Consider the following 14,127-nt stretch of genomic DNA (forward strand, 5'->3'; position numbering starts at 1 on the left):
TGACAAAGTAGAGGGGATGGGTGTGTGGGTCTGACAAAGTAGAGGGGATGGGTGTGTGGGTCTGACAAAGTAGAGGGGATGTGTGTGTGGGTCTGACAAAGTAGAGGGGATGGGTGTGTGGGTCTGACAAAGTAGAGGGGATGGGTGTGTGGGTCTGACAAAGTAGAGGGGATGGGTGTGTGGGTCTGACAAAGTAGAGGGGATGTGTGTGTGGGTCTGACAAAGTAGAGGGGATGGGTGTGTGGGTCTGACAAAGTAGTGGGGATGGGTGTGTGGGTCTGACAAAGTAGAGGGGATGTGTGTGTGGGTCTGACAAAGTAGAGGGGATGTGTGTGTGGGTCTGACAAAGTAGTGGGGATGTGTGTGTGGGTCTGACAAAGTAGAGGGGATGGGTGTGTGGGTCTGACAAAGTAGAGGGGATGGGTGTGTGGGTCTGACAAAGTAGAGGGGATGGGTGTGTGGGTCTGACAAAGTAGTGGGGATGGGTGTGTGGGTCTGACAAAGTAGTGGGGATGTGTGTGTGGGTCTGACAAAGTAGAGGGGATGTGTGTGTGGGTCTGACAAAGTAGAGGGGATGTGTGTGTGGGTCTGACAAAGTAGTGGGGATGGGTGTGTGGGTCTGACAAAGTAGAGGGGATGGGTGTGTGGGTCTGACAAAGTAGAGGGGATGTGTGTGTGGGTCTGACAAAGTAGAGGGGATGGGTGTGTGGGTCTGACAAAGTAGAGGGGATGGGTGTGTGGGTCTGACAAAGTAGAGGGGATGGGTGTGTGGGTCTGACAAAGTAGAGGGGATGGGTGTGTGGGTCTGACAAAGTAGAGGGGATGGGTGTGTGGGTCTGACAAAGTAGTGGGGATGGGTGTGTGGGTCTGACAAAGTAGAGGGGATGGGTGTGTGGGTCTGACAAAGTAGTGGGGATGTGTGTGTGGGTCTGACAAAGTAGAGGGGATGGGTGTGTGGGTCTGACAAAGTAGTGGGGATGTGTGTGTGGGTCTGACAAAGTAGTGGGGATGGGTGTGTGGGTCTGACAAAGTAGAGGGGATGGGTGTGTGGGTCTGACAAAGTAGTGGGGATGGGTGTGTGGGTCTGACAAAGTAGAGGGGATGGGTGTGTGGGTCTGACAAAGTAGAGGGGATGGGTGTGTGGGTCTGACAAAGTAGAGGGGATGGGTGTGTGGGTCTGACAAAGTAGAGGGGATGGGTGTGTGGGTCTGACAAAGTAGTGGGGATGGGTGTGTGGGTCTGACAAAGTAGAGGGGATGGGTGTGTGGGTCTGACAAAGTAGTGGGGATGTGTGTGTGGGTCTGACAAAGTAGAGGGGATGGGTGTGTGGGTCTGACAAAGTAGTGGGGATGTGTGTGTGGGTCTGACAAAGTAGTGGGGATGGGTGTGTGGGTCTGACAAAGTAGAGGGGATGGGTGTGTGGGTCTGACAAAGTAGTGGGGATGGGTGTGTGGGTCTGACAAAGTAGAGGGGATGGGTGTGTGGGTCTGACAAAGTAGAGGGGATGTGTGTGTGGGTCTGACAAAGTAGTGGGGATGGGTGTGTGGGTCTGACAAAGTAGAGGGGATGTGTGTGTGGGTCTGACAAAGTAGTGGGGATGGGTGTGTGGGTCTGACAAAGTAGAGGGGATGGGTGTGTGGGTCTGACAAAGTAGAGGGGATGTGTGTGTGGGTCTGACAAAGTAGTGGGGATGGGTGTGTGGGTCTGACAAAGTAGTGGGGATGGGTGTGTGGGTCTGACAAAGTAGAGGGGATGGGTGTGTGGGTCTGACAAAGTAGAGGGGATGTGTGTGTGGGTCTGACAAAGTAGAGGGGATGTGTGTGTGGGTCTGACAAAGTAGTGGGGATGGGTGTGTGGGTCTGACAAAGTAGTGGGGATGGGTGTGTGGGTCTGACAAAGTAGAGGGGATGGGTGTGTGGGTCTGACAAAGTAGAGGGGATGTGTGTGTGGGTCTGACAAAGTAGTGGGGATGGGTGTGTGGGTCTGACAAAGTAGAGGGGATGGGTGTGTGGGTCTGACAAAGTAGAGGGGATGGGTGTGTGGGTCTGACAAAGTAGAGGGGATGGGTGTGTGGGTCTGACAAAGTAGAGGGGATGGGTGTGTGGGTCTGACAAAGTAGTGGGGATGTGTGTGTGGGTCTGACAAAGTAGAGGGGATGTGTGTGTGGGTCTGACAAAGTAGTGGGGATGTGTGTGTGGGTCTGACAAAGTAGTGGGGATGTGTGTGTGGGTCTGACAAAGTAGAGGGGATGGGTGTGTGGGTCTGACAAAGTAGTGGGAATGGGTGTGTGGGTCTGACAAAGTAGTGGGGATGGGTGTGTGGGTCTGACAAAGTAGAGGGGATGTGTGTGTGGGTCTGACAAAGTAGAGGGGATGGGTGTGTGGGTCTGACAAAGTAGTGGGGATGGGTGTGTGGGTCTGACAAAGTAGAGGGGATGTGTGTGTGGGTCTGACAAAGTAGAGGGGATGTGTGTGTGGGTCTGACAAAGTAGTGGGGATGTGTGTGTGGGTCTGACAAAGTAGAGGGGATGGGTGTGTGGGTCTGACAAAGTAGAGGGGATGGGTGTGTGGGTCTGACAAAGTAGAGGGGATGGGTGTGTGGGTCTGACAAAGTAGAGGGGATGTGTGTGTGGGTCTGACAAAGTAGTGGGGATGGGTGTGTGGGTCTGACAAAGTAGAGGGGATGGGTGTGTGGGTCTGACAAAGTAGAGGTGATGTGTGTGTGGGTCTGACAAAGTAGAGGGGATGGGTGTGTGGGTCTGACAAAGTAGAGGGGATGGGTGTGTGGGTCTGACAAAGTAGAGGGGATGGGTGTGTTGGTCTGACAAAGTAGAGGGGATGGGTGTGTGGGTCTGACAAAGTAGAGGGGATGGGTGTGTGGGTCTGACAAAGTAGTGGGGATGGGTGTGTGGGTCTGACAAAGTAGAGGGGATGGGTGTGTGGGTCTGACAAAGTAGTGGGGATGTGTGTGTGGGTCTGACAAAGTAGAGGGGATGGGTGTGTGGGTCTGACAAAGTAGTGGGGATGTGTGTGTGGGTCTGACAAAGTAGTGGGGATGGGTGTGTGGGTCTGACAAAGTAGAGGGGATGGGTGTGTGGGTCTGACAAAGTAGTGGGGATGGGTGTGTGGGTCTGACAAAGTAGAGGGGATGGGTGTGTGGGTCTGACAAAGTAGAGGGGATGTGTGTGTGGGTCTGACAAAGTAGTGGGGATGGGTGTGTGGGTCTGACAAAGTAGAGGGGATGTGTGTGTGGGTCTGACAAAGTAGTGGGGATGGGTGTGTGGGTCTGACAAAGTAGTGGGGATGGGTGTGTGGGTCTGACAAAGTAGAGGGGATGTGTGTGTGGGTCTGACAAAGTAGAGGGGATGGGTGTGTGGGTCTGACAAAGTAGAGGGGATGGGTGTGTGGGTCTGACAAAGTAGAGGGGATGGGTGTGTGGGTCTGACAAAGTAGAGGGGATGGGTGTGTGGGTCTGACAAAGTAGAGGGGATGGGTGTGTGGGTCTGACAAAGTAGTGGGGATGGGTGTGTGGGTCTGACAAAGTAGAGGGGATGGGTGTGTGGGTCTGACAAAGTAGAGGGGATGGGTGTGTGGGTCTGACAAAGTAGAGGGGATGTGTGTGTGGGTCTGACAAAGTAGAGGGGATGGGTGTGTGGGTCTGACAAAGTAGAGGGGATGGGTGTGTGGGTCTGACAAAGTAGAGGGGATGTGTGTGTGGGTCTGACAAAGTAGAGGGGATGGGTGTGTGGGTCTGACAAAGTAGAGGGGATGGGTGTGTGGGTCTGACAAAGTAGAGGGGATGGGTGTGTGGGTCTGACAAAGTAGAGGGGATGGGTGTGTGGGTCTGACAAAGTAGAGGGGATGTGTGTGTGGGTCTGACAAAGTAGTGGGGATGGGTGTGTGGGTCTGACAAAGTAGAGGGGATGGGTGTGTGGGTCTGACAAAGTAGTGGGGATGGGTGTGTGGGTCTGACAAAGTAGAGGGGATGGGTGTGTGGGTCTGACAAAGTAGAGGGGATGGGTGTGTGGGTCTGACAAAGTAGAGGGGATGGGTGTGTGGGTCTGACAAAGTAGAGGGGATGGGTGTGTGGGTCTGACAAAGTAGAGGGGATGGGTGTGTGGGTCTGACAAAGTAGAGGGGATGGGTGTGTGGGTCTGACAAAGTAGAGGGGATGGGTGTGTGGGTCTGACAAAGTAGAGGGGATGGGTGTGTGGGTCTGACAAAGTAGAGGGGATGGGTGTGTGGGTCTGACAAAGTAGTGGGGATGGGTGTGTGGGTCTGACAAAGTAGTGGGGATGGGTGTGTGGGTCTGACAAAGTAGTGGGGATGTGTGTGTGGGTCTGACAAAGTAGAGGGGATGTGTGTGTGAGTCTGACAAAGTAGTGGGGATGTGTGTGTGGGTCTGACAAAGTAGTGGGGATGGGTGTGTGGGTCTGACAAAGTAGAGGGGATGGGTGTGTGGGTCTGACAAAGTAGTGGGGATGGGTGTGTGGGTCTGACAAAGTAGAGGGGATGGGTGTGTGGGTCTGACAAAGTAGAGGGGATGGGTGTGTGGGTCTGACAAAGTAGAGGGGATGTGTGTGTGGGTCTGACAAAGTAGTGGGGATGGGTGTGTGGGTCTGACAAAGTAGAGGGGATGTGTGTGTGGGTCTGACAAAGTAGTGGGGATGGGTGTGTGGGTCTGACAAAGTAGTGGGGATGGGTGTGTGGGTCTGACAAAGTAGAGGGGATGTGTGTGTGGGTCTGACAAAGTAGAGGGGATGGGTGTGTGGGTCTGACAAAGTAGAGGGGATGGGTGTGTGGGTCTGACAAAGTAGAGGGGATGGGTGTGTGGGTCTGACAAAGTAGAGGGGATGGGTGTGTGGGTCTGACAAAGTAGAGGGGATGGGTGTGTGGGTCTGACAAAGTAGTGGGGATGGGTGTGTGGGTCTGACAAAGTAGAGGGGATGGGTGTGTGGGTCTGACAAAGTAGAGGGGATGGGTGTGTGGGTCTGACAAAGTAGAGGGGATGTGTGTGTGGGTCTGACAAAGTAGAGGGGATGGGTGTGTGGGTCTGACAAAGTAGAGGGGATGGGTGTGTGGGTCTGACAAAGTAGAGGGGATGTGTGTGTGGGTCTGACAAAGTAGAGGGGATGGGTGTGTGGGTCTGACAAAGTAGAGGGGATGGGTGTGTGGGTCTGACAAAGTAGAGGGGATGGGTGTGTGGGTCTGACAAAGTAGAGGGGATGGGTGTGTGGGTCTGACAAAGTAGAGGGGATGTGTGTGTGGGTCTGACAAAGTAGTGGGGATGGGTGTGTGGGTCTGACAAAGTAGAGGGGATGGGTGTGTGGGTCTGACAAAGTAGTGGGGATGGGTGTGTGGGTCTGACAAAGTAGAGGGGATGGGTGTGTGGGTCTGACAAAGTAGAGGGGATGGGTGTGTGGGTCTGACAAAGTAGAGGGGATGGGTGTGTGGGTCTGACAAAGTAGAGGGGATGGGTGTGTGGGTCTGACAAAGTAGAGGGGATGGGTGTGTGGGTCTGACAAAGTAGAGGGGATGGGTGTGTGGGTCTGACAAAGTAGAGGGGATGTGTGTGTGGGTCTGACAAAGTAGAGGGGATGGGTGTGTGGGTCTGACAAAGTAGAGGGGATGGGTGTGTGGGTCTGACAAAGTAGAGGGGATGGGTGTGTGGGTCTGACAAAGTAGAGGGGATGGGTGTGTGGGTCTGACAAAGTAGAGGGGATGGGTGTGTGGGTCTGACAAAGTAGAGGGGATGGGTGTGTGGGTCTGACAAAGTAGTGGGGATGGGTGTGTGGGTCTGACAAAGTAGTGGGGATGGGTGTGTGGGTCTGACAAAGTAGTGGGGATGTGTGTGTGGGTCTGACAAAGTAGAGGGGATGTGTGTGTGGGTCTGACAAAGTAGTGGGGATGTGTGTGTGGGTCTGACAAAGTAGTGGGGATGGGTGTGTGGGTCTGACAAAGTAGAGGGGATGGGTGTGTGGGTCTGACAAAGTAGTGGGGATGGGTGTGTGGGTCTGACAAAGTAGAGGGGATGGGTGTGTGGGTCTGACAAAGTAGAGGGGATGGGTGTGTGGGTCTGACAAAGTAGAGGGGATGGGTGTGTGGGTCTGACAAAGTAGAGGGGATGGGTGCATGTTGTGCCAAGAATAGCTTAAGTTGAGAAGTGGAATCTTATACAATTTCTTACAGACACCTAGCTAGATAGTTAGCTAGCCTACTATAGCTACTGAAACAGATGATGTCGTTTTGCTATTTTTTAGGGGAAGGCCATTGTTTGCATCCATCAGCTAGGTAGCTTTTTTAATGACCAGCACAGTCCAGAGCTTGGGGAAGGGCAGGCGCTCGAGACAAAACTTTACCAGCATCGTAGCATACGTATCGATGAATCGTTGTGACATATGAAATACGAGTGATAGCGTAATCATTGTGTAATAACTATGTAAACAATTAATACACGTGTTAAATTATTATGTGACGTACAGTCATATTTAGGTCCTGATTCGTCAACAAGCTCATTTGACACGTCAAATAGTGTTGTTTGACGTGTATCGTTTTTGACCCGCAAAAACCCAAACGGCGTTCCATAATTAGGTAGTTAGTTGTCACTTCCAGAATGTGTTCAGTGTGACTGGTTTATAGCAGTGGCCAAGGTCAATGGCACTGCATCTCAGTGCAAGAGGCGTCACTACAGAACCTGGTTCGAATCTAGGCTGCATCACATCCGGCCGTGATTGGGAGTCCCATAGGGCGACGCACAATTTGCCCAGCGTCGTCCGGGTTTGGCCGGGGTAGGCCGTCATTGTAAATAAGAATTTGTTCTTAACTGACTTGCCCAGTTAAATATATGTTAAAGAAATAAAATAAATAATAATACATTATACAATGATAGATGACGCCATGGCATTGTAAACATGGAGTAACTGTCATGGCAACCAGGAGCAGTGACTGGCCAGAGGCCAAGATATGTTTCTGGTTGCTGAGATTACAACGACCCCATTATTTTACCTGTCCTGTTTTGATGTTGACCTGTCCTGTGAGGAACGTTTGATCTAAGAGACAGAGTGTTGTTTGGGGGGTGAGGAATGTTTGATCTAAGAGACAGAGTGTTGTTTGGGGGGTGAGGAATGTTTGATCTAAGAGACAGAGTGTTGTTTGGGGGGGTGAGGAATGTTTGATCTAAGAGACAGAGTGTTGTTTGGGGGGTGAGGAATGTTTGATCTAAGAGACAGAGTTGCATGTCATACAGAAAGTGTCAGACCCCACAACTCAACAAACACTACATTCTCACTACTTCTCAGTCTAACCAAGGGAGAATAAAGAACTAGTTGAATCAGACAGAGGACCAACAAGGAGATTTCAGTGAAAGGTTTTTTATTTATTTATGGAAACAAAAGCATCTTTGAACTCAAGACTCAGGGGCAGGGACGCGTGGCGCAGACAAAGGCATGCTTGTATGAGCAGGTAATGTCGTTCCACAGCTTGTCCTTCTGGTAGTTAGTGTGAACACAGTTCTCCTTTCTACTTCCATTGGGCTCACCTGAAAACCAGCTCGTGTAGACCACCTTGGAGCCATCCGACCACATCCATCTCCCTTCCTTGTGGAGGTCTGTCAGCCCGATCCAGGTATAGCTCTCAGCAGGGTCGAAGCTCTTGATCAGGTTTTTCACAAAGCTGAATTCCTCTTTGTTGTTCACAGAGGCCAGATTGACTCCCAGGGTCACGCAGTAGGACTCTGCATCGGCCCAGTCCAGCTGAGAGGCCACGTACCTGAAGCAGCGGTTGTTGTAGCTGGACCAGCCCGGGGGACAGTCGGAATAATGAGGCTCTGAAAGCTCCCCCTCCTGGTCAGACACGGGAGTGCAGTGTAGAGCACCAACAGCCAGGCTGAGAAGACAGAGGAAGCGGAAGGGAACAGACATGGTGAACAGGTTTCTGTTCCTGGTGAAGAGTCACTGAAGTAGACAGGAGAATGACTCTAGAGTCCTGGGTTCTGGTCTGCAGCTCTGCTCCTGTGTTCTGGGCTAGCTGGGTAGGAAGGTATGTGGGCTGCAGTGGGTCCTTTTATCTCATGTTGAGAGGGTGGAGAGGAGTTCGCAGAGAGGCCATTGGTAGATCTTTATGTTAATTTGTCATTGAGAAGTGTTTTTCTCAATTTGATGTTTTCCATAAGCAGCATTTTCCAAGATAAGGTGGTACTGCGACCATGACACGTAACCCAGTAGTTCTATACATCTGCACCTGTGGTCTTCCCATGTTATTTTTAGTTTGGTCCCAGGGCCACTATTCACAAAGCATCTCAGAGTAAGAGTGCTGATCTAGGATCAGGTCCACCACTCATATTCATTACGATTTATAAAACCCCAACTCCTAGTTCAGTAGTCGTTCCTTTGTGAATACAGGCCCATATCTCAGTTACTAGAGGGTAGGGGGACATGACAAACCAGTCCTTCCTTTGTGAATACAGGCCCATATCTCAGTTACTAGAGGGTAGGGGGACATGTCAAACCAGTCCTTCCTTTGTGAATACAGGCCTATATCTCAGTTACTAGAGGGTAGGGGGACATGTCAAACCAGTCCTTCCTTTGTGAATACAGGCCCATATCTCAGTTACTAGAGGGTAGGGGGACATGTCTAACCAGTCCTTCCTTTGTGAATACAGACCCATATCTCAGTTACTAGAGGGTAGGGGGACATGTCAAACCAGTCCTTCCTTTGTGAATACAGGCTCATATCTCAGTTACTAGAGGGTAGGGGGACATGTCTAACCAGTCCTTCCTTTGTGAATACAGGCTCATATCTCAGTTACTAGAGGGTAGGGGGACATGTCTAACCAGTCCTTCCTTTGTGAATACAGACCCATATCTCAGTTACTAGAGGGTAGGGGGACATGTCTAACCAGTCCTTCCTTTGTGAATACAGACCCATATCTCAGTTACTAGAGGGTAGGGGGACATGTCTAACCAGTCCTTCCTTTGTGAATACAGACCCATATCTCAGTTACTAGAGGGTAGGGGGACATGTCTAACCAGTCCTTCCTTTGTGAATACAGGCCCATATCTCAGTTACTAGAGGGTAGGGGGACATGTCAAACCAGTCCTTCCTTTGTGAATACAGGCCCATATCTCAGTTACTGGAGGGTAAGGGGACATGTCAAACCAGTCCTTCCTTTGTGAATACAGGCTCATATCTCAGTTACTAGAGGGTAGGGGGACATGTCAAACCAGTCCTTCCTTTGTGAATACAGGCCCATATCTCAGTTACTAGAGGGTAGGGGGACATGTCAAACCAGTCCTTCCTTTGTGAATACAGGCCCATATCTCAGTTACTAGAGGGTAAGGGGATATGTCAAACCAGTCCTTCCTTTGTGAATACAGGCCCATATGGATAGCTCTAACAGGTCTAACAGGGTGAACCCACAGCCAGGCTCTGGTCAGCCAGCTGGATAGCTCTAACAGGTCTAACAGGGTGAACCCACAGCCAGGCTCTGGTCAGCCAGCTGGATAGCTTTAACAGGTCTAACAGGGTGAACCCACAGCCAGGATCTGGTCAGCCAGCTGGATAGCTCTAACAGGTCTAACAGGGTGAACCCACAGCCAGGCTCTAGTCAGCCAGCTGGATAGCTCTAACAGGTCTAACAGGGTGAACCCACAGCCAGGCTCTGGTCAGCCAGCTGGATAGCTCTAACAGGTCTAACAGGGTGAACCCACAGCCAGGCTCTGGTCAGCCAGCTGGATAGCTCTAACAGGTCTAACAGGGTGAACCCACAGCCAGGCTCTGGTCAGCCAGCTGGATAGCTCTAACAGGTCTAACAGGGTGAACCCACAGCCAGGCTCTAGTCAGCCAGCTGGATAGCTCTAACAGGTCTAACAGGGTGAACCCACAGCCAGGCTCTGGTCAGCCAGCTGGATAGCTCTAACAGGTCTAACAGGGTGAACCCACAGCCAGGCTCTGGTCAGCCAGCTGGATAGCTCTAACAGGTCTAACAGGGTGAACCCACAGCCAGGCTCTGGTCAGCCAGCTGGATAGCTCTAACAGGTCTAACAGGGTGAACCCACAGCCAGGCTCTAGTCAGCCAGCTGGATAGCTCTAACAGGTCTAACAGGGTGAACCCACAGCCAGGCTCTGGTCAGCCAGCTGGATAGCTCTAACAGGTCTAACAGGGTGAACCCACAGCCAGGCTCTAGTCAGCCAGCTGGATAGCTCTAACAGGTCTAACAGGGTGAACCCACAGCCAGGCTCTAGTCAGCCAGCTGGATAGCTCTAACAGGTCTAACAGGGTGAACCCACAGCCAGGCTCTAGTCAGCCAGCTGGATAGCTCTAACAGGTCTAACAGGGGGAACCCACAGCCAGGCTCTAGTCAGCCAGCTGGATAGCTCTAACAGGTCTAACAGGGTGAACCCACAGCCAGGCTCTAGTCAGCCAGCTGGATAGCTCTAACACGTCTAACAGGGGGAACCCACAGCCAGGCTCTAGTCAGCCAGCTGGATAGCTCTAACAGGTCTAACAGGGGGAACCCACAGCCAGGCTCTAGTCAGCCAGCTGGATAGCTCTAACAGGTCTAACAGGGGGAACCCACAGCCAGGCTCTAGTCAGCCAGCTGGATAGTTCTAACAGGTCTAACAGGGGGAACCCACAGCCAGGCTCTAGTCAGCCAGCTGGATAGCTCTAACAGGTCTAACAGGGTGAACCCACAGCCAGGCTCTAGTCAGCCAGCTGGATAGCTCTAACAGGTCTAACAGGGTGAACCCACAGCCAGGCTCTAGTCAGCCAGCTGGATAGCTCTAACAGGTCTAACAGGGTGAACCCACAGCCAGGCTCTGGTCAGCCAGCTGGATAGCTCTAACAGGTCTAACAGGGGGAACCCACAGCCAGGCTCTAGTCAGCCAGCTGGATAGCTCTAACAGGTCTAACAGGGTGAACCCACAGCCAGGCTCTAGTCAGCCAGCTGGATAGCTCTAACAGGTCTAACAGGGTGAACCCACAGCCAGGCTCTAGTCAGCCAGCTGGATAGCTCTAACAGGTCTAACAGGGTGAACCCACAGCCAGGCTCTAGTCAGCCAGCTGGATAGCTCTAACAGGTCTAACAGGGTGAACCCACAGCCAGGCTCTGGTCAGCCAGCTGGATAGCTCTAACAGGTCTAACAGGGTGAACCCACAGCCAGGCTCTAGTCAGCCAGCTGGATAGCTCTAACAGGTCTAACAGGGTGAACCCACAGCCAGGCTCTAGTCAGCCAGCTGGATAGCTCTAACAGGTCTAACAGGGTGAACCCACAGCCAGGCTCTAGTCAGCCAGCTGGATAGCTCTAACAGGTCTAACAGGGTGAACCCACAGCCAGGCTCTAGTCAGCCAGCTGGATAGCTCTAACAGGTCTAACAGGGTGAACCCACAGCCAGGCTCTAGTCAGCCAGCTGGATAGCTCTAACAGGTCTAACAGGGTGAACCCACAGCCAGGCTCTAGTCAGCCAGCTGGATAGCTCTAACAGGTCTAACAGGGTGAACCCACAGCCAGGCTCTAGTCAGCCAGCTGGATAGCTCTAACAGGTCTAACAGGGTGAACCCACAGCCAGGCTCTAGTCAGCCAGCTGGATAGCTCTAACAGGTCTAACAGGGTGAACCCACAGCCAGGCTCTGGTCAGCCAGCTGGATAGCTCTAACAAGTCTAACAGCCTGCTGGGAGATGCTGCCACTCTAGCAGGTCTAACAGGGTGAACCCACAGCCAGGCTCTAGTCAGCCAGCTGGATAGCTCTAACAGGTCTAACAGGGTGAACCCACAGCCAGGCTCTAGTCAGCCAGCTGGATAGCTCTAACAGGTCTAACAGGGTGAACCCACAGCCAGGCTCTGGTCAGCCAGCTGGATAGCTCTAACAGGTCTAACAGGGTGAACCCACAGCCAGGCTCTAGTCAGCCAGCTGGATAGCTCTAACAGGTCTAACAGGGTGAACCCACAGCCAGGCTCTAGTCAGCCAGCTGGAGAGCTCTAACAGGTCTAACAGGGTGAACCCACAGCCAGGCTCTAGTCAGCCAGCTGGATAGCTCTAACAGGTCTAACAGGGTGAACCCACAGCCAGGCTCTAGTCAGCCAGCTGGATAGCTCTAACAGGTCTAACAGGGTGAACCCACAGCCAGGCTCTAGTCAGCCAGCTGGATAGCTCTAACAGGTCTAACAGGGTGAACCCACAGCCAGGCTCTGGTCAGCCAGCTGGATAGCTCTAACAGGTCTAACAGGGTGAACCCACAGCCAGGCTCTGGTCAGCCAGCTGGATAGCTCTAACAGGTCTAACAGGGTGAACCCACAGCCAGGCTCTAGTCAGCCAGCTGGATAGCTCTAACAGGTCTAACAGGGTGAACCCACAGCCAGGCTCTAGTCAGCCAGCTGGATAGCTCTAACAGGTATAACAGGGTGAACCCACAGCCAGGCTCTAGTCAGCCAGCTGGATAGCTCTAACAGGTCTCACAGGGTGAACCCACAGCCAGGCTCTGGTCAGCCAGCTGGATAGCTCTAACAGGTCTAACAGGGTGAACCCACAGCCAGGCTCTAGTCAGCCAGCTGGATAGCTCTAACAGGTCTAACAGGATGAACCCACAGCCAGGCTCTAGTCAGCCAGCTGGATAGCTCTAACAGGTCTAACAGGGTGAACCCACAGCCAGGCTCTAGTCAGCCAGCTGGATAGCTCTAACAGGTCTAACAGGGTGAACCCACAGCCAGGCTCTGGTCAGCCAGCTGGATAGCTCTAACAGGTCTAACAGGGGGAACCCACAGCCAGGCTCTAGTCAGCCAGCTGGATAGCTCTATCAGGTCTAACAGGGTGAACCCACAGCCAGGCTCTAGTCAGCCAGCTGGGAGATGCTGCCGCTCTAGCAGGTCTAAGAGGATGATCCCACAGCCTTTGTTAGTTTGTTTGTTTGTGTTTGTGTCTTTCCTAGATCCTTAAACGCTGCCTTCCTTCCTTCAGAGATGCATGGCACCCTATTCCCTACGTAGATGCACTTCTTTTGACCAGCGCCTTATGGACCCTTACCTTAACCCTTACCTTAACCCTTACCTTAACCCTTACCTTAACCCTTACATTAACCCTTACCTTAACCCTTACCTTAACCCTTACCTTAACCCTTACATTAACCCTTGCCTTAACCCTTGCCTTAACCCTTGCCTTAACCCTTACCTTAACCCTTGCCTTAACCTTTGCCTTAACCCTTACCTTAACCCTTACCTTAACCCTTACCTTAACCCTTACCTTAACCCTTACCTTAACCCTTACCTTAACCCTTAAATTAACCCTTGCCTTAACCCTTGCCTTAACCCTTGCCTTAACCCTTACCTTAACCCTTGCCTTAACCTTTGCCTTAACCCTTGCCTTAACCCTTACCTTAACCCTTACCTTAACCCTTGCCTTAACCCTTACCTTAACCCTTGCCTTAACCTTTGCCTTAACCCTTACATTGACTATAGCCAAGGCTTCAGCCACCAAGTTGTCCACTCACAGAAAACTATAGCTAAGGCTTCAGCCACCATGCTGTCCACTCACAGAACACTACAGCTAAGGCTTCAGCCACCATGCTGTCCACTCACAGAACACTATAGCTAAGGCTTCATCCACCAAGCTGTCCACTCACAGAACACTACAGCTAAGGCTTCAGCCACCAAGCTGTCCACTCACAGAACACTACAGCTAAGGCTTCAGCCACCATGCTGTCCACTCACAGAACACTACAGCTAAGGCTTCAGCCACCATGCTGTCCACTCACAGAACACTACAGCTAAGGCTTCAGCCACCATGCTGTCCACTCACAGAACACTATAGCTAAGGCTTCAGCCACCAAGCTGTCCACTCACAGAACACTACAGCTAAGGCTTCAGCCACCATGCTGTCCACTCACAGAACACTATAGCTAAGGCTTCAGCCACCATGCTGTCCACTCACAGAACACTACAGCTAAGGCTTCAGCCACCAAGCTGTCCACTCACAGAACACTATAGCTAAGGCTTCAGCCACCATGCTGTCCACTCACAGAACACTATAGCTAAGGCTTCAGCCACCATGCTGTCCACTCACAGAACACTATAGCTAAGGCTTCAGCCACCATGCTGTCCACTCACAGAACACTATAGCTAAGGCTTCAGCCA

The 14,127-nt window shown here is 52.0% G+C and overlaps 1 protein-coding gene across 1 annotated transcript; it reads right to left on the reverse strand.

The window, feature by feature from the left end:
* Positions 1-7,411: 7,411 nt before the first annotated feature.
* On the reverse strand, positions 7,412-8,015 carry LOC139575154 (galactose-specific lectin nattectin-like). Its single transcript, XM_071400156.1, has one exon. The coding sequence runs from the start codon at positions 7,916-7,918 to the stop codon at positions 7,412-7,414; it is 507 nt and encodes a 168-aa protein (XP_071256257.1). The 5' UTR covers positions 7,919-8,015.
* Between the last annotated feature and the right edge of the window lie 6,112 nt (positions 8,016-14,127).

Source organism: Salvelinus alpinus, chromosome 5, assembly GCF_045679555.1.
Source record: "Salvelinus alpinus chromosome 5, SLU_Salpinus.1, whole genome shotgun sequence".
NCBI lineage: Eukaryota > Metazoa > Chordata > Actinopteri > Salmoniformes > Salmonidae > Salvelinus > Salvelinus alpinus.

Bases quoted from the DNA above. Each gene is read 5' to 3' on its own strand.
- LOC139575154 (XM_071400156.1), bottom strand. From the start codon at position 7,918: ATGTCTGTTCCCTTCCGCTTCCTCTGTCTTCTCAGCCTGGCTGTTGGT.